Raw genomic sequence first — 20941 nt, forward strand, 5'->3', positions numbered from 1 at the left:
CTCTCAAAAAAAAAAAAAAAAATTAGTTCTTATGAAAATGGTATCTGAGATGTGTGCCCTTGAAATACAAAATTGTGAATTTCAGTACATGCTCATAAAACACAAACATATACTCTTTGAAATAAATATAATTATATCTATTGATGATCTATTGATGACCACAACTTGAAGTCAGCAAATATATTAGTTATGGGAAATATAATCAAAATATACACATAAGGTTTTCTACTCAGATATAATTATTGACTCCTATCAACTCTCTTCATGTCATTAGTGATAGGAATGCATGATCGTATTCTAATAGATATGCACAGACTCCGTCAGTGCCCCAGCTTATGGAAACCCAGTTTACATTTGTCACTTCCTAATAACTGGTTCCCAAAACAACTGCTCATAGGGAACTTCTTTTCTTCCCACTTCCTTCTCCTCTACATTGACTGGAAACCGCCACCCTTTGCCCCATTCATCACATCAGCCCAGTGCTAAGCAACAATGGTGTTTGGTGACAGGGCACCAGCACAAAAGAGAAAAGTGGAGGAAAATGAGAAAAAAATATGAAAAAGATGAGAAAAAACAGAATGTGTGAAGGATAATCCAAAATTTCATAGCATATGGCCGACACTCTCACGCTGCTGGTAGCATCTCCATAGTAGCCACAAGGAAGGAGAATAACCCCATTTCATCTCACCTTCCTCACTCTACCATGCTCATTTCTCCTGAGGTTCATTATCCTCTCTGCACCACCTTTGCCATCTCCAGAATGCCTTCCTTCTTTTCGTCTTTCCAGTCCTCCATTCTTGCCCTATTTTTGCGTCTTCTTTGGGGGTTTTGGGGACAAGGTCTCACTCTGTTATCCAGGCTGGAGTGGTGCAATCATAGCTTACTGCAGCCTTGAACTCCCGTCCTTGAGCAATCCTGTCACCTTAACCTCCTGAGTAGCTGGGACCACAGGCATGAGCCACCACACCCAGACTCTTTTGCATCACTGACCCTGCCTCTGGAAACCATTTTCTCATCTCACACCCATGTTACACCAGTTTCTGCTTAGCCTCTTCTCTGAATCAAGGCCACTACCATTACAACCCGAAGTGAACATTGCTACCATCACTGCTCAGCACATGAAGGCACTCTTGGCTCCATTGCCAGGAGGAGGCAGATATCATCTTCCAAATGGAAATTCTAAACCAAACATCTAGAGAAACATTCCTATACACAGTGGGTAGGTTCTACCTTCCTATCAATATCATTAATCTTCAACTGAATTTGGGAATTAACCTTGGAACTTGACTAAGAACGATGATATTTTTTCTGCACGGAAATGATAGCAGATTTCACAAAAACTCACTTATTAACCAGCTCTAGACATAATTCTTTCTTGAGTTGGAGCTTCCTTATGTGAAATACAAATCTTCTGAGCCTTCCTTTCCCCCTGGTACTCTTATCTCTTCCTGTATGTCCCCAAATAAAACTCAGTTTAACACTCAACCTAACCATCCAAACTTTCCCACATGATCCCTGCAACTCGTGATCTCACATCAGCAAAATATCTATAATCCCTAAATTCTCCTCTGAATGGTTCCTTTAACTTCTTTTCTAATCAAAACCTAGCGCTGTTGTTTTGTTTTTGTTTTGTTTTTGTGGAGTCTCACTCTGTTGCCCAGGCCGGAGTGCAGTGGTGCGATCTTGGCTCACTGCAACCTCTGCCTTCTGGGTTCAAGTGATTCTCCTGCCTCAGCCTTGCGAGTAGCTGGGATTACAGGAGCCCGTCACCATGCCTGGTTAATTTTTGTATTTTTAGTAGAGATGGGGTTTCACCATGCTGGCCAGGCTGGTCTTGAACTCCTGACTTCAAAGGTCTGCCCGCCTCGCCCTCCTAAAGTGCTGGGATCACAGGCGTGAGTCACCGCGCTCGGCCAAAACCTGGCTATCTTCTGAGAGTACTGCTTTCCTAGCCACTCTTTCTAATGGGAGCGAGTGTGTATCTTCTTCCCCAACATACTTTATATTATTGGAGGCAAGCAGCTTCTTTGTTTTCTCTTTATTGCCATTCTCAATCCCTTAAAACCCCAAGTACCTTAAAGGACATCTGCAGATGATACCATTTGCTGCCTCTTTATGTGGCAGTAATCCACTGTTTTGCCGGCAATGCCACATTTTCACTGTCCATCATCCCCTCGTGACCTTACTTCCCATTTTACTGAGCTTAGCTTCTATGGCCCATCCCTATAAACATTCTCCTCATACACCTGCCACCTTTTGTTCTCTCTCTCCTTCCTCTGAATTTGCCTGGCAATACTAGTCCTGGTTAAACCTAACCCTCTTCCCTCTCTCCCCTGCCCCTGAGCAACTAAATGTAGATAGAGAAAACCACACAGCCAAGCTGGCTACTATTCAGCTCCACTGAATTTCTGTCGTCAATGTGCCTTTCTACCCTCCAAGGTAACTATATCATTCCTCAGTCTTTTCAAATGCCTCCTTCTTCAGAGTCACCATCCTCACTCTCAGTTGATGGCCTTACTTTTTAATTCAATAGAAGCACTCAGAAGATAAACTCTTCATTTTGCTACCTCCAATCTATTCACTTATTTCCATTGCAACTTATATATTCTGTCTTCCCCCTACTATTGTTTCTGCCCCAATCCTAAAGTCTATTCCTCATTCCTTCTTGCCCGCTCAAGGACTTTCCAGTGTGTCCAAACTTTAAAAACAACCAAACAGACCTTCCTTCAATGCTGCATCCTCCAGCTATAACCTTCTTTCTATTGCAAAAGTCCTAAGAAGCAGTGCCTATCCTCTTACCTCCACTTTCTTACATCTTAGTCTCTCCTGAGCAGTCTGCACTCAGGCTTTCATCCCCTCCAGTCCACTGAAGCAATGCCTGTCGAGGCCACAAGCAACCTTCGTGCTGCCAAATCCCATAGTCACCTCTCAGCTGCTCACCTCCCTTCCTTTGAAACACTATTTGCTTTCAAAATACCACACCTTTCCCCCTATTTCTGAGCATTCTTTTCCTTTGTCAGTTTTGCTTCTTCTATTCCAGGGCTCACTCTGAGGACCCATTGTCTTTCATTTTCATACACTCTCCATAAATGGTTTCACTCAACCCTATGGTTTTAAATAACTCTGGACTAATGACTCCAAAATTTGCACCCATAGCCGCATTTAGCCAGTGGCCTACCAGACACTTCCTGTTTGAGATCCTATAGGTCTCCCAAGGTTAATTCCAAAACAGAGCTCATAACTTCTCTTCCCAACTCCCGAGCTACTCCTCCTTGGTGTTCCCCACCTCAGCAAATTGCATAACCTTCCATTCAGTTATTCAGGCTAAAAACCTAACAGTCATCCTGAATGACTCACTTTTTCTCATACCCATGTTCAAGCCCTCAGGAAATTGTATTTGGCTGTGCCTGCACAACAGATTTAAAACTCAACCATTTCTCACCACCTCCACCTTCATTCAAGCCACCACAGCTCTTACCTTAATGATTGCAGTGGCCTCCTGACAGTTCCCCTCTTCCACAGTGGCCCCCCTATAGTCTACTCTTTACACAGCAGCCAGCGTGATAGATTAGACTGTTTTTCACTTGCCCAAAACTCTCCAGTGACTTGCTATTGTCCTTATAACAAAATATAAAATCCTGCATCAGCCCACAAGGCACACTATGTTCTGGCCCTTGACCCCTTTCTGACCTCTGTTCAGTCACCCCAGCATTCTTGCTGTTTTTGAACTTACTGCCAGTCCAGGGACTTAATTCTTTCCCGCCCCTTTGCCTGAGAGGCTCATTCTGTAGATATTTGCATGACTTGCAAAAGATGTCTGTGAGCAGGTGACTCTCCTACTTAAACTGGCCTCCCTTTATCATTCCTGGCTTTAGTTTTTAATAGCATTCATCACTACTTCACATTATACGTTTGTTTATGCATTTATAAGGATACGGACTATGTCTATCTTGCATACCAAAGTATTTCCAGAGTCTAGAATACATAAAACACACAGTAGGTGCTAGGTGCTTGATATATATTTGTACAGGTAATAATTGTGTTGGGTGGACATTTCTGTGTGAGTACATGCACACACACTCACACACCCCTATCTGTTCAGTCCTGTAGTGAAGTTTGGTACCCATCTCTCAATGTCTAGTTACACATATATAAATAAAGGCAGACTTAGAATTAAGGCTTCAAGTCCTCTAGATGATTATCATCTCAGGTGCTACACAGAGAATGTAATATATTATTTTGCTTCCATTTCTTGTTCTAATGTCAACACGTATATAAAATAAGATTCATTTTAATACTTTGGAGGCATTACCATGCTTCTCAGGCTCAACAGAGGGGACAAGCTAGTTAAGCAGCTTGGAGGACTCATGTCTCCCATTTCAGCACATACACCTGTGTATATGTCACAGCAACTGTGCTTCCCCCAGATACACACGCAGAACTTACATGATATGTGTAGAACAAAACTAACTTTCCCAGTCGGGCTCTTTTTGTAGTGGCTGCTATTATTGAACAGAGAGAGAGCAGACTCTCCCCCCGATAGCGAGGCCGTGCACATGTGAGTGGAACTGATAATTTACAGACAATAACTTACTGTGTTCAAAGCATTAAAACACCAGTAACACCCCAGATATTTTTATCCTAACACTGTAATAAAAGCGAGTTTGGTAAATATAGTTGCTTTGATTCTTGTGGTTGATTTAGTTTTATCCTAACTCATTGCAAAAACAGAAAAAGGAAAGAGAAGGAAAGAGGAAAAACACTTGAGGCGGCACATTTATTTTTCCACTGACTCGTCGCCTGCACTGTGGTAGGCATTCCCTCTACTTAATTCATCTGTTTGTTAAACCTGAGAACAGAGACGCCTTATAAAATACTACTATATGTGCAAATCAGCAAAAGAATCTCAGTTTTAAATGTCTCAAATACATTTTTACAGGCAAACACAGCACAAATTTTGTCAGTCGTTATGATCCTCGATTTAACAGCTGGATTCAACTTCCACCCATGCAAGAAAGGTAAGTGTTTATTTCTTGCACCTGAAATGTTTGTGACGGCTTTACAGGGGGCATGGGTGCTAGGTGATTTTTCATGAGAAGGAATGTTAAACAAAGTCAATGAAAGACATATGAGGCAAAATACAAAACTTGGCCTAACCAATTTACGTGACCTTCCTTGTTAATTCAATAGAGAAAACTAAGTCAATTATTTGTCCTAATGTAGGAAGAAAAAAAAATATGTGACTTGTCTTTCTTGATTATATTGATTGGTATTTTGCAAACAGAGCTAAAATTTCTCTGGCTATATCACTCTTTTTGGTGATAACATATTTAAACCCTAAAATTGAAATATAAAACACTATACTTGCAATGATGTGCATTTTGGTACAGACATTTCAATACTCAATATTAAATTATTTAATATTAAATTCAATATTCAATATTAAAATTCAATATTTAAATATTAGACATTTAGATAATTAGATATGAAATATTGAAATTTAACATTTCAAGAGTAAATTTTGTCTTGTTTGCATTTACCTCCCCAAATGTCTTTGAATCCATACATTCAAGAACAAGTCATTTGTTAGGTTTAAAAAAAAAATTAGTCTTCCAACGTGTCATCTCATCTTTTGCATACAGAGTAGTTAGTTATCTCAGCCAAGTCTCCTGGCTACCAAAGGACAAGATGGCTACTATATTTACATATATTTTGTCTCTCCTAGCTGTTCCTCAGGCATGACACCATGTCTTTATGTGCATATGCAAATTCACAGCCTAGATTTTGAACACTTGGTTCTTTTCAAATAATATCTAGACATCCTCTTGAGCAAATTCTCCAGTGTGATAGACAGTAAGCTGCATCCTATTGCCTCTTCAGCATGCACTTTGGGAGGCCAAGGTGGGTGGATCATGAAGTCAGGAGTTCATGACCAACCTGGCCAAGATGGTGAAACCCCATCTCTACTAAAAAATACCAAAAAAAAAAAATAGCCGGGCGTGATGGCAGGCACCTGTAATCCCAGCTACTTGGGAAGCTGAGGCAGGAAAATCGCTTCAACTTGGAGGGCGGAGGTTGCAGTGAGCCTAGATCGCGCCACTACACTCCAGCCCGGGCAACAGAGTGAGACTCCATCTCAAAAAAAAAAAGGAATCATCAGCATTCTTTCTCTTTTCTATTTCTTACATGACCTCTCACCTGAATATCTCTCTTTTTATAACATTCAAGCAGATTACCCTGAGATTAAATTGGATTCTTAATCCTAAATTCTAAGCTAAAAGAAAATTTTCATACAATACCATTTACTGAAAAATGTACTTATTGCAGCAAGACAGCATGAATCCATGCTCTAATGAAACACAAGACCTAACTTTCTACTCTATATACAGGTAAATATATTAAAACTCCCTTAGAAGACTAAAGGCTATACAGTGAAAATGATGAGGCATAATACATTAACACAGACACTTTTAGGAATGTCTAGTTCAAAGGTACCTGAGGAAATAATTCTAAGTCAATTAATAGTTTGACAAACTTAATGAATCTGAAGCTTCCTGGTCTCTTTCTGCAGTGCACCCTGTTTCTCCCTTTTGGAGGTTATTTCCTGGTTGCTGTTATTACAGCTGCATCACTTTGCCCTTTAATCAAAACTATTCCAAAAAGTTTTACTTAAAAAACAACTATCAATACATGTTTAAAATGTCATCATCTCATCACCGCGGACCCCTTTGCTGGGGGCTGTACACCGTGATAATTAACCTTCATGCCTTCGGCTTGGGAGGCATAACTCACGTCGTGGTCAATTATCCCACTGTAGAGCCCCTAAGGATGGGAAGTGTTGCTGCAAAACCTAATTAGTAATTTTTTTGAAAATGTGTATTGTTTACTTGATAGTCTGTAATGACTTCCTCTGAGGCACTATGGCCTATCATGGCAGGGTCCTACTTAGACAATTTTTAGCAGCTCATTGACCTGATAAAAAGACCTGCCATGGTCTGTCGGCGCCCGGCAGCCACCGTTGACAGGATGGACTGTTTAACGTTTCTTTCTAAGTCATTATGGTATATCATGTCACGTCCCTAGTAAAAGAAGTTTTTTTTTAGATTTAGAACAATCAACTCGATAGACCAAATAAAGAGCTCCTTACAGCGCTGAGTGGGAAAAGGCAGATCTCACAAATACCCCGTCAATCTTGCAGCTCCATCTCTCCTATGGGCTGGTTGACCCAGGCAACAATCCATAACTTAAAATGAAATTTTTCTGTCGTTGCCAAGTTTCCATTCAAAATAGCAAGTACAATCCGTTACTAGTGTAGATTAATTGGTGGTTTAAAAAAAAGAGGAAAAAGAATCTAGAAATATATGAGACACTCTTTAGATCAGAAAAGTTGCTTAAAACATTTAGTTAATTTTACATTGTGTAGATCATAAATGAAACCGGAAGTTCCCCACCTATCCCCTTCCCTTATGCTGCTACCAAACTGCTGAAAAATTATTATGCTGAGAAATCACCAAACCAATTGAGAATAATGAAAACACATTGTAATCCACCTCTGGGGTAACCTACCCTTACAGAGCTGTGCTTGCTATTTTGAATGGAAGCTTGGTAACGATAGAAAAATTTCATTTTAAATTATAGATTGTTGCCTGGGTCAACCAGCCCACAGGAGAGATGGAGCTGCAAGATTGACGGGGCATTTGTGAGATCTGCCTTTTCCCACTCAGTGCTGGCAGATTGAGTCCCAGGATACCCTACCTAGCCAACCCTTCCAAAAGAATAGAGAAAAAGTGCAGAACACCTTCCCAGTTTAGCAGGGAAATGGGCACATGGCCTTCAGACTCACTCAACCATGAGTCGGCTCATGAATTGCATACCTGCTGGCTATGAATTTACTGTCAGAAATGAATAGATGAAAATATAAATTTAAATGTAGTGCCAATGACTTGTTTTGCTCTCAGATTTAGAATTTAATTCTTCAGTAAGGAGAGGAAAAATTAAAAACTTGGATCAGTAGAAATGCTTTGGTAACTTAATTTTTTTTCAGTAAAAATTGATGTTTGAAGTGTTATTCTTATGGAGATCTTACCCCCTAGCTAATCTAAAGAAATAGAAGAAAAAGCAGTTTGGGAAGCGTTAAGAACAGAGCCTCTATTTCACAGAGTAAATAAAAGACAAGAATTTCATATGTCAAAAATGCGTCAATGTTTAAATATTTTGTTTCTAGTAATATTTTGTGTTACAAGAAACGATGGGAGACAATATTCTTTTTAACATATCCATTGTTTTTAATCCAATGACAAAAGTCAAAACTTCAAGCTGGGTAAGGATATAGTAATCCAATCTCATGCTTTAGGATATAAACTGACAACTCTAAGGGCCAGAGAGAACTTGTAAAGATCTGTAAAATAAGCAGAGTTTAAAGTATATTTGTATGCATTATTATTAATCTTTTTAAAACTTATCTCACAAATACTGAATATTGCTTCTGGCAGTGGGGGCAGGGGAGGCTGAAGGAGGGAGAGATGAACAATTTGAAATAGAAACAGTGTAATCCCACTAAAAAATCTTTAACAATCTTGAACTTACTTTCCTCTCAAAATAAAATAGCCTAAACCTTGTATGTTCTTCATGTGGCGAAGAGGGGCAGGGAGCATTGTCAAGAGAGACCTGGTATGGTAAGATTTTAGCCTAGAGCGAATGTTCACAGTTGCTGGCAGACCATTAACAATCAGGTTTCTAAAATGCATTTCAGGAACTCTCGCTTTGGGCACGCAAGGGAATAAATCGAAGATTCAGAATCTTTACTGTTGGAATTTCTACCTAAAAATGCACTTTTCATCAGGAAGTGAAACCTGCTGATTGTTTCCCATTTGGATCCTAACAGTGACACTGTGTGGATAAAGCTAGGAGTACACACGGAGTGTCACATGAAGAACGCCTTGGCTAGAAAATAGAGCAGGTTCTGACAGGCTGACCAGGTGTCACGGTGAGGAAGCAACCAGATCATAACAAGTGAAAAAACTGAATTTTAGACAAGAAAATGAGTTCACCAAAGAGAGATCTTCCTCTTATTCTCCAATATCTAAACTCAGTTAAATAGAAGGTTTTCATACTAATTGGCATCTTTTCTTCTAAACTAATGCTGCACAGAACTCACCATGACCAGCTTACAACCCACATAGTCCCAATTCTTTAAAGATGGCCCATTAGTGAAAAAGAAAATGCACTGCTTCAGAGGCCCCTAGACCTACTATAGAATCACCTGGAAGAAGTATACCGAACTACCTTAGTGTCAATGGTGGAAAAAAAATATGTGTTACTTTAGGACGGATTTTTGTAGACATGTGTCAGTCTTTTCAATGAAACACTTAAACTTGAAAAGGTAAATGTACTAGTAGAATAACTTTGACCTATCATATTCAGTGAGAAAGTAACTGAAGTCTGGTTGAGGAAATAGAAGGAATCAGTAGTTTATCTGTATGCACTTAATTTTGGAACTGCTTTGAAATCTTATTTATATTTAGATGAATTTTTAGTCCCTCATACCAGAAAAATCTCAATTTTTTTTAAGATCAGAAATCCCTTTGATGATCACATTTAAAAGTTGCCTCTGGCCAGGCGCGGTAGCTCACGCCTGTAATCCCAGCACTTTGGGAGGCCGAGACGGGTGGATCACAAGGTCAGGAGATTGAGACCATCCTGGCTAACACGGTGAAACCCCGTCTCTACTAAAAATACAAAAAAATAGCCAGGCGTGGTGGCGGGCGCCTGTAGTTGCAGCTACTCGGGAGGCTGAGGCAGGAGAATGGCGTGAACCCGGGAGGCGGAGCTTGCAGTGAGCCAAGATCACGCCACTCCACTCCAGCCTGGGCTACAAAGCCAGACTGTCTCAAAAAAAAAAGCTTCCTCCAAAAAATGCACATGTGCAAAAACATCTATCTACAGCATTTTATTACAATTTCAGAGCCTCACAAACCCCACAGAAGACATGGACCCAGTTAAGTCTTTACTTTATGAAACCTGACTCATCTTCTCTTTATTTTATTCCTACTTTTCTCCCTACCACTGTTTTCATTATTGTTGTTCTTCACCATCTTTCTGAATTATCCAAGGCACATATTTCCTTCAAATATATCAAGAAAATCTAGAAAAAAACAAACATAGCTAAAATACTGCTCTAAAATTATCAATGATGTCTATTAGGATAATTTCAGGACTATTAAAAAATGAATACATTACCATCCATAACAAATATCATGCCTGTATGGTAACAAATCATCTGAACGAATATTAAAGAATTTAGTTGTCACTTAAACATTATTCGGAAATGTTTACATGCAAACATGTTGATGGTCAATTTTTAAAAACCTTTTATCCAGGTAATATTAACTGACAGTTCCTGAACATGAACAAAATGCTGGACACTATGACAAGCACTTATATGTATTTGTCAATAGCCCTGTGAGAAAGAGACCATTATCATCCCCATGTTGCAGATGAGAACCTGAGGCTGAGAGGGGTTGGGTGACATGTCAAAGGCCACACACCTAATACATCATCTAGCCAGGCAGTCTTACTCAAGAAGCCAAATCGTTAATCACCATACTATACACTACCTCCTAAATGTTTTGGTACTTCATAAACACAACCTGGAAAATCTCCAAGCAACATGTTTCCTTGATAAAAACCTGTAGCACTCCTTGTCTTGCAATCAACATTCCATAAGAATCTTGGCATCTATTTTAATAGAGATCATTAATTCATTAAATATAAACTACATTATCTGAGGGACATGGCACTTAACAGTTATACTTATTCAATATTGGACCACATTTTCCTTGTGAAGTATATTATTCCAGTAGTATTAATGAAAAAAAGAAGCAGTCAAAGGCTTGCTTAAAGTTTCATACTAGTCATCCTAACTCCCAATTTTTGACTGCTATGTGAACATTATTCTCCCTGAGCTTCCATATTTTATTACTTGCCAAGTTTTACATTTTCTTCCTTTAAAATATCTTTTGCATCACCCCTTTCCATTTCTTCTACTACAGCTCTAATTCAGGTCCTCAGTATCTTCAAATCTCACTCCTAAATTATGGCATATCTTAGGATTGTTCTGTCTACAGTCCTTCCAACACAGCTTGTATCTTTTGCTTTGATGGCATAATGGGATAATATAGTCAATAGCCTCTCTTAAAAAGGGACCTAAAATATCTTATAGCCTTTTAAGAATCAACACAAAAAGCTACTTAGATGAAATTCCTGAACTGGTTATATAAGTGCAAAATTTGAACATTATATGAAGTTCACAAAAGTTTTTCTATTTGCAGTAGTACTAAGGGTAAAAAAAAGTGGTAATTGAAGAAAAATTTTGATGATGTAGTTCTCTTATAAATTGGGAACAATGACCCTTGAAGGACCATAAAGAAAGTGAATGTCAAGATAATTTATTATTGTTACATTATCTACTTCATTTTTCACTTTGTCTTACAGAGCTACGATATCCTTACAAGGTACTGAATATCCCAGATATTAATGAACACTTAACAGTGTATAAAAAGCAAGATAAAAAGGGCTGAAACAAAGAGTTGGTGAATTTCTCCTCTACTATTACTTTAATATCAAGAATATTAACCAGAAAGGGCAATACATATGATTACTGTAGAAGGTCTCAGACTTACAAGGTATATGTGTAATTTTTAAAGATTTGCAACCCTTTCTGAAGCAGAATGCACCCCTTTTCACGACTAACTGGGTGGTGCTTACCTTATTTCAAAAGGTAACATTTCGCAGCTCCTCTTGTGATTTACTGTGGGTTGTTTTCATTGTAGAAGAGCCAGTTTCTATGCATGTCGGTTGGACAAACATTTATACGTTATTGGTGGAAGGAATGAAACTGGCTACTTGTCCAGCGTGGAGTGCTATAACCTGGAAACAAATGAATGGCGCTATGTCTCCTCTTTGCCACAGCCTCTGGCGGCTCATGCGGGAGCAGTGCACAATGGGAAAATATACATTTCAGGCAAGTAATTCCTCCACTTTGTGTTACAAAGTTCAGTTCCAAAGCACTCTCTTGACTTGTATGTCTATGTTTATTTCACAGGGGGTGTACACAACGGAGAGTATGTCCCGTGGCTATATTGCTATGACCCAGTAATGGATGTCTGGGCTCGAAAACAAGATATGAACACAAAACGCGCAATTCACACTTTGGCTGTAATGAATGATCGCTTGTATGCAATTGGAGGAAATCATTTGAAAGGTCTTTTTTTGGTGTTTTGTCTTTTAGTCACAACAACATTTGCATCTCATATTTCTTGCTAAGGGGGTTTCTCCTTAGATAATGATAGTTAACCAAGTAAAAAACATGTTGATCTAATAAAATCTACTCTGTGTAAATTGGCAGTACCCTTGAGCAAGCATTTATTTTGGCTTTTCTGCAGATAGGATTATTTTTTAGTTACCATACACACAAAAGAAATGAATAATGATGTCTACAGAAAATAAGAAACAGGAGCATTAATAACTGAAGAGCACAAACAATTTGTTGTAACAATGAATTCACTGAAATAAATTATTTCTTATCACCAAAGTGGTAGTAATGAATTTTTTCCAGAAAATTGTTTTTGCAGTAATCATAAAGAACTTTAGCCATAAGTGCACAAAGCTAACATGTGATTTTTAAAAGGTAATATTTATCAGATTTTTGTGTCTAAATTTAGAATTTTTTAAGAATTGAATAGCAAACTACTTATGATTATCAAATTCTGTTGCTTTTTTCAATAAAAATCTTAAAGCATAGCATTTTCAGAGATATGTTTTGGCACCTTTCCTGCCCCAAATATGTATGTGACTGCAACTTTTTGTAGTGTATGTGTACATATATAACACTATGTGCATGCATGTAACACTGAATGTGACAGGAAAACAGAGAGACCTATGATATCGAGAACATTATTGAACTGCTTTAGGCCTCAGTTTCCTCATCTGAAGATGAAGAAACTGCTCTATGATCTCTAAAATCTCCTTCAGCTCTGCTAGTCTATGATCCCTGAAATTGAGCTAAATGGGAAACAGGCTATCTAAGTATGGTAGATAACACACATGTGTGCATTTATTTTTTAATAGTATATACATCTTTTTAGATGGTTTAGACCTAGATGCTTTTTCTATTTTCCTAATACATGTTTACCTGTAAGTGTAATAAAGTCTGAACAGGTGTAATTTTTACATAGATACTTCCAAGTTCGTGTTCATTCAGTCAAGTTCATGTTCAGAAATGCCAATAGCCTAGAGCATGTCTGCTGCTCAGCTTAAGTGCTCTCTCCAGTGGGAAAATATTTTATTTACTACTGTGACTCTTCCCTTTTTATTCTTGATCTCTTTCAATGGTGCTCTTTCATTTCGAGTCACACACCATTCCTTTATGTCGACATGTTTTATATTAACTTTGTATCCTTTTATGTTAAAATGTGATTTCTTTTCATTCTTCTGCACAAGATATTGTCTAAATGCTCTAGGATCTTCTAACATTTAAGGTTGGGTTTGGACAGAAAGACTCAGGTAATGACAATCTAAATGAGAAATAGTACACACACATCAAAACTGGGTTAGCTCAAGGAGGCATCATGGTGAGGAGAGGATATAGACATTGCATCTAAGCCCACGTTTGATTTTAGTTATGCACTTTCTAGTTGTGTGGTCTCACTCAAGACACTTAACCTCATATCTGTAAAGGAGGGATAATTAATCTTGCCTTGATGGTTTCTATGAGGATTACAGTCCCCATGTATAACATTGGCACAGAGAAGGCATATATATCTTCAAATGACGCCTCTAAGGTCAGAACCCGGAATTTGCCCAAGTGCCCATTCTAAGTGTATATGCTTCAAAAATCATCATCAATAATCTTAATGGTAAAGGAAAGGAATATACTCTAGAGTTGCAGTGAGTATATTGTTCTGTTGTTCCACCATCTATGTGATTTATTTTCTGTAGGAAGTTAGTAACCGAAATAACCTGTCTACCTCTTCAAGACCAAAATTTCTCCACTTTTTGATTCATCTTCTCAATTATTTTAAAGAATCCAGTATGTTGGTTACTTTAAAATACACACTGTGATTGTCAGTTAGCAAATATCCATAGCCTGCATTTAACTACAGGAAAAAATAATAAATAAAAACATTAAAGGTTTGATCTGCTTGGTGAGTATGAAGCTCCCACTAGGTGTTTCTCACCCTTTAAATTAAAGGCAGGGCTCCAGTAGTGTCCAGAAAACTTAAGTTGTTCTCAGTGACCTAGGTACTGCCACAGACACTGAGAACCCTATCAGAAGAGGTAGGAGAAGCTCTTCAGTGAAAGGTACTCAGCCTCCTACTCTAAACCTTGATTCTTGGCAAATATTAGAAACCATTTACATCATCAGAGTTGTTTATAAATATAGTCAAATTGTGAAAAAGGTAAAAGATGCTGAACAACATATTTTTATCAAAACATTCTGAGAGAGTTAAATATTCATTTGAGAAAAAGCAATACAATTTAGTATGCAAGAGTCTGAGTTCTGAAGCCTCTCCTAGATTCAAATCTCAACCTCTCTACTTACTGACTTGTGACTTACTCAAGCAATTGACTTTCTCTGTCTCCCAGTTCCCTTATCTATTAAATGAAAGTAAGGACAGGGACTATCTCATAGAATGATGGAAGGGATTAAATGAGTTCATTTAAATAAAGTCCTTAGAAAAGAAAACTAGCATATTGTAAGTGCCCTGTAAAATGCTTGCTTAAACTATTATTTTAAGCCTTTTTAAATAAGGTTTTAATAAACCATTTTAATAAGATCTATCCACATATAATCAACCTTCACTAATGACATCTGTTCAGATATTCTTGCTTTGAAGTAATCTAAAACAACTAGAGTTTCTTTGGGATTTTTTAGGTCTTTCTGACATTTCTCCCAATCTCAGTGAATTTATGCTTTTGTATCTTCAAAACCATAATTATCTATTTTGGCTTGAGACCTGTTTTTAAAAGAAGGCCTAGCCTTGAATTGGGACCCTGAGCATTTATTATTTTGTTGTTCCACTTTGTTCTGTCACTTAGGTTTCTCCCACCTTGATGTAATGCTTGTGGAATGCTATGACCCGAAAGGTGACCAGTGGAATATACTCCAAACTCCCATTTTGGAGGGTCGAAGCGGCCCTGGCTGTGCAGTACTTGATGACAGCATTTACCTTGTGGGAGGCTACAGCTGGAGTATGGTATGTGTCCACATTTACTGCATGCCCCTTTATTTTGTTGGTGCTTACTTTTTCTGTATCCTTCCAAATGTGTTATCTTCCACACATGTACCTTTTAAGAGTATCATACTTACACGCAGGCAGTCAGTTGCTTTAGGTAGTAAAATAGGATCAGTCTGGTGGCTGTTGAACTGGCTTGCTGGCTGATCAACAGCATGACAAGGTGCAGCAGCTCTCTTTCTCTCCTATCTCTATGATCTTGTGATTCCGGCTTCCCAACTAAAAGTCAAACTGAGGTGATTTTACAAATGGTCTGCAGTTCATTAAGAGAGTCTGAAAGGTTTCTGACTGGTAAGGCATGAAAAATGGAAATTCATTCTCCAATATTCATGAAGTCTATTTAGGATGCGTGATTTGCCATTGATTTTTCCCCTTATTTTCCCTCTTTATCATGAAATTTTCTAAACATACACAAAAATCGAGATTAGAATGGGCCCTCATTAACCCATCATTCAGCTTCAACATCCATCAACATTTTGCCACACTTCATCTATCCCCTCTTTTAAAATCTCTGGCTCAGGCAATATGAAGCAGATCCCAGATGTCCTATCATTTCACCCTAAATGCTTCAGTATTTACCTTTTAAAAATCGTTAACTTATGTAAATACATTCATTCTCCAAAAAATTAACAATAATTCATTTATAACTTTTTATATTCAGATATTTGCCACTGACTTAAAAAAAAGATGTAGTTTTCAAATTGACATATCCAAATCAGGATCCAACAAATCTTTCTTATATTTCATCATTATTTCTCTTATATGTCTTGCAATCTAGAACATTACCCAGCCTCTTTTTGTTTCATGCCATTGATTTTTTGACAAGAGGGTCAGTTATACAGAATACCCTACATTCTGAAATTGGTTAATGACTTCCTTGTGAAGTCATTTGAAATAGTCCTCCGTCTGCATATTTTCTAGAGACTGGAAGTTAGAGATAAGGGCATAATTAAATTCAGCTTTTTCCTTTTTTTATTTCCTTTGTTAACTTCTTTCTTCTTTTTTAGCAAGAACACCTGAGAAGGTGGCTTTGTAGTTCAAATTACAGTACATCAGGAGACACATCGGGTCTAGCAGATTACATATTCACTTTTAAAATGATGAACATTTGTCTATTTTCCTAATTACCTGTGTTAGTTTTATAAGATTAATTTGGTGGTTTTAATAATATTATTTAGTTTTATTTCTTTTGCCTCTAACAAGATTGTGACATAATGTTTTGGGGAGCTTTAAAACATTATTAGTTATATGTAGGCAAATAGGTATTGACATATATAACTAGATATTCATATGTGCACTTGTTTGCTTTGCTTGTACATATTGTCAGCTGCAAGATATATACATTTGGAAGTAGACACTGGGCATTTTCAGAAAAATAATTATTAGGTTGGTTGGCATTTTTGTTTGTTTCCTGTCATAAACACAAAGCTGCCTTGGTTTGGGGAGGGAAGTGTTACACAAGCACTAGCCTCTAAAATTGACAAAGAAAACAAGATTAAGGACATTTTATTTCTCATGTGGCCTCTTGAAAATAAATAAATCAATATATGAGAAAGCTGACAAACTTTCATTTCCAGTTTACTTTAAACTGGTTTTCAATCCTAGCTCTGATTCTTCACAGTAGCAAAATAAAAATAGAGAAGTGAGACAACAATCTGAAATATCATTGTCTTAACTATTTGAATGTTTAAAGTAAATGTGTTCTTTTTTTAAAACTTAAACCAGCTGGATAACTTCTATCTTTAGTATATTATTTTTATTTATTTATTTATCTACCTATTTATTTATTTAAGCCAGGATCTTACTCTGTTGCCTAGGCTGGAGTACAGTGGCATGATCAGAGCTCACTGTAACCACAATCCTCCTGTCCTAGCCTCCCAAGCAGCTGGGACTACAGATGTGTACTATCAGGCCCAATTTGTTTTTATCTTTTTTGGTGTGTGTGTAGAGATGAGGTCTTGCTATGTTGCCCAGACTGGTCTCAAACCCCTGGGCTCAAGTGATCCTCTCGCCCTCCCTACCAAAGCTCTGTAATTACAGGCATGAGCCACTGCACCCAGCCGATTTAGGATTTGTTGAGCATCCAGGATCCTCTAGGTATTTGACTTTTATTATTAGTCACACACACACAATTTTTTTTTGAAATGTTGTCAATCTTAACTTTTACCTTGGAATAGAACAGTTTAAAATCCATTGCTTTCATTTGGAATTATTTAGCAAGAATGGAGAACAGATATTTTCTTTTCAATATATTAATAAATGTGATCAGTAATATTGCCACTGCACTTCTCTGACTTCCTTCTCTAAATGCTCCCTCCTCTGTCATTACAGGGGGCCTACAAGTCATCTACAATATGCTATTGTCCAGAGAAAGGAACCTGGACAGAACTCGAAGGAGATGTAGCAGAACCGTTGGCAGGCCCTGCCTGTGTGACAGTTATTCTGCCCTCTTGTGTGCCATACAACAAATAACACCAGGAAACTCTGGAATGAACGGTATCACATTCTAGGAAGCAATGGCAGGTGACATCACTATTATAATAGGAACAATGCATTCTAATGGTACAACTGCCAAAACCCACCCCTGGTTTCTGGTGATTTATAAGTAACTACAAAAGGAAGAGACCTGTTCTTGAACATATACTGTGTCTGTAACCCAGATCGCGCCAAACTTCCTGTGGTGACAGACTCTTCCATTTCAGACTGGTTTCAACTTATCCCAGCTTTACAAAAACTCTTCATGTGAATCTTAACTTTCAAAAGGAGAAAGACAAAATACAGAAGACTGGCCCCAGAGAGACCTGAGATCAGTATTGTGCATTGTAGTCTACCTGCATGTGATCTATGTTGACATTTCGGGGATATTGTGTTCAAGAATGATTCCAAATTTGAGCCAGCAAAATATACTGCATTACAGAAATTGCCACTTGATTCTGTATTCTTAACCTTTGGCTACTTCACAGACTCCATTGGCAGCACTGTTATTGAAAATCATATAAGATTAAAGAGAGGCATTTTCATTTCTTTACAACTTTATTTCATACACCTTCTGCCCTTATAGCACCTCATGGGATCAGAAAAGAGAAACATGTTGGCTCTTGTAATAAATGCTTTTTACCCTATAGGTTCTAAGCTAGATAGTGTCATCATTTCTGTGTCCTCAATTTTATCTGAAAGATTAAAACAAAACACATTATGTCACTATTCAGTTCATGGAGGTTTGTGCTTTTTCCTAACATGTTATTTACTTCAAAAGACAGGATTGACAAATTCAGTCACGTACTATTTTAGAGATTCTGTTATATGATATGTCTGACCCAAATTTAATCCATAATAAAAAAAATGGGAGATTGTTTTCAGGAATTCAGGGATGAAAAGAAAGAATAATTTCTGTTAAGTACAATTCCAGTTGTCTTTCTGTTTCTAAAACACAGAACTTACAAGAGCCACAGGAGCCAATTATAGCACCTGACAAAATACTTCTCCTCTTCCTCACCTTTGGGTAGCTCTAGACACTTGACTTACGATCGTTATTCCCCCAATTCATCATATTTTGTTTGTTATCACCAGAGATGCTTGAACTCATTTAAGCGAGCAATTGCTAGTTGTCTTGAGGAGCATGAGGAATTCAGGAGCAGAAGGTCAGGATAGCATGAGATAGTCTCAGTGTGGCCAACCAAAAGGACAAAACTGACAGGAATGCACATTCGATTTTCAAGCCCTTCAGAGCTTGAACAACAACTTTAGGAGTAAATAAAAGCCTAAAATACTTTCTAACCATCCAGAGATGATGTTGAATCCTTCAACAAATGTGTCATTCAAAACAATAATTAAGGAAATCCCACAGATGAAAAATGCCTTGGTGATAAGCTTTCATGGCAGAGCACGTCAAGATAAATGGGTATACTGGAATCCAATGCCGTTTCCACAGTAAAGTGCAATCTTCATTGTTTTTGTATTTATTTGTATGTTCAGATCCAAAGGATCCGTTGTAAAAAAATATATATAAATATATGTATATCCAGTGCAATCAACTTTCATTTCTTTTTCCTTGAAAACATATGAGTATATAGAAAGAAAAGTTACAGTACTCTGTGGGAAAATCTCAGCTGACATCATGAATAGAACGAGGTCTGTTTCAGAACCTTTTGTTGTCAACTGTCACTGTTTCTTCCAAAAGTCACAGTTTATACAAGAACATTTGCTTTCCTTAGACTTGTTCTGCATTTTATTTTTTATTTCTCACCAAAATAAATAAAAGCATTTATGAGAACTATAAGTAAAGCTTTCTGTATTTCAGAAAGACATAAGTTACTAGAAAGTGAAAAGTGAATAAATAAGTCACAGAGAATGTAAATTTTGTACAGTATTAGAATGTGTAAATGAAGCTTGCTTGGAAGGGGAAAACTTTAAATAAAAACTTTATGTACTAATTCAACTGTCTCTCATATCCTACTTACATAGCATATGTATAAATCTCTACATTAAACTGTTTGAAGGTTTGTGATATGTAAATGCCTAAATATTTTCATTCTGAAGCTATGATTTACAAGTGTATTTGGCTTTCTCACAATATGTAAATGTATACAGTATGGACAGTGCTAAAATTATGGAATACTTCTGGAAAATGTTGTGAGTTAAAAATCATATGGAATCTGATGTTTTCACTACAAGGGTGTTATAATAAGACATAACTTACCTGAGATCAAATAACTAAATATTTATACACATTATTAGAAGCACCATATGTGTTAAAAAATACCTGCACCCTTTTTAAAGAATAATGAATCACACATTTTATTAAATCAATTATCAAATACATAGTATTTCATTTTATTCTCTTTTAAAGATCTGATGAAGTAATTGTACAGGGCAATTAAAGGGGCTGTGGGAGACATAGGGGGAACTAAGGCTTGTAGGTGAGGGTAGTAGTTGGGCAACCTTCCAGGCAAAGAGCTATGTAAGATCAGGAGCTAGGCTCGGAAGCCTGTAAGCTGGGGGGAATTTACTTTAATGCTTCCCAGCCAAATCTATCATTAGTGATGACTAAACTCAGAATTAAAGGATCTTTTGATCCTCCCTAGTATTCCACAAGAAAGAGTAATGGAGTTTCTTTCTCCTTCCATTGGATCTTCTCCTCCACATACTAGAGTAGCACACTGAAAGAAGAAACTTCTCCTGAGCCAATGGCTAGTTGCTGAAGTGCTTCTCCAAATCCCCTGAAATACCCAAGGCTCCAGTGCTGACTAAATATCATGAGATGTTAAGAAGACATGCTTATCTTTTTCCTAATCTCAAGAAACCACCTTGATGTCCCTCGCTAGACGGTACTTTCATGTTTTATATTTAGTTAGTTAATACTTGAAAGAATTTTGGGTAAAGTGGAAATATACTGAGGGGGCAAAAAAAAGATATTTTTTCTGAGAATACATCTTAAAACTGGCTAAAACTACAGATCAGATTTTTAAAATTAATTAAGCTGTGTCTGTGAGCTTGAAATTAGTGTCTGCATTTGTTCTCTCCTAGTCAGTCAGACTCATATTTTTCCAGCTCCTTGACACTTACATCACTTAACAAACTATATCATTATCAACATGGTAAGTATCAAGTATTCACTGAATATATCCCAAAGGGCATCATTACAA

The 20941-nt window shown here is 37.5% G+C and overlaps 1 protein-coding gene across 1 annotated transcript in view; it reads left to right on the forward strand.

The window, feature by feature from the left end:
• The window catches only part of KLHL14 (kelch-like family member 14), a 100593-nt gene extending 82062 nt beyond the window's left edge, over nt 1-18531 (forward strand). The window contains exons 5-9 of the mRNA XM_011943727.1: nt 4940-5018; nt 11832-12022; nt 12104-12262; nt 15100-15257; nt 17628-18531. Of these exons, the coding sequence (XP_011799117.1) occupies nt 4940-5018; nt 11832-12022; nt 12104-12262; nt 15100-15257; nt 17628-17768 (728 nt within the window). The 3' untranslated portion in view covers nt 17769-18531. The remainder of the gene's footprint in view (nt 1-4939; nt 5019-11831; nt 12023-12103; nt 12263-15099; nt 15258-17627) is intronic.
• Nucleotides 18532-20941: the final 2410 nt, after the last annotated feature.

The sequence above is a fragment of the Colobus angolensis genome, unplaced genomic scaffold, assembly GCF_000951035.1.
Source record: "Colobus angolensis palliatus isolate OR3802 unplaced genomic scaffold, Cang.pa_1.0 Scaffold220, whole genome shotgun sequence".
NCBI classification, from domain to species: domain Eukaryota; kingdom Metazoa; phylum Chordata; class Mammalia; order Primates; family Cercopithecidae; genus Colobus; species Colobus angolensis.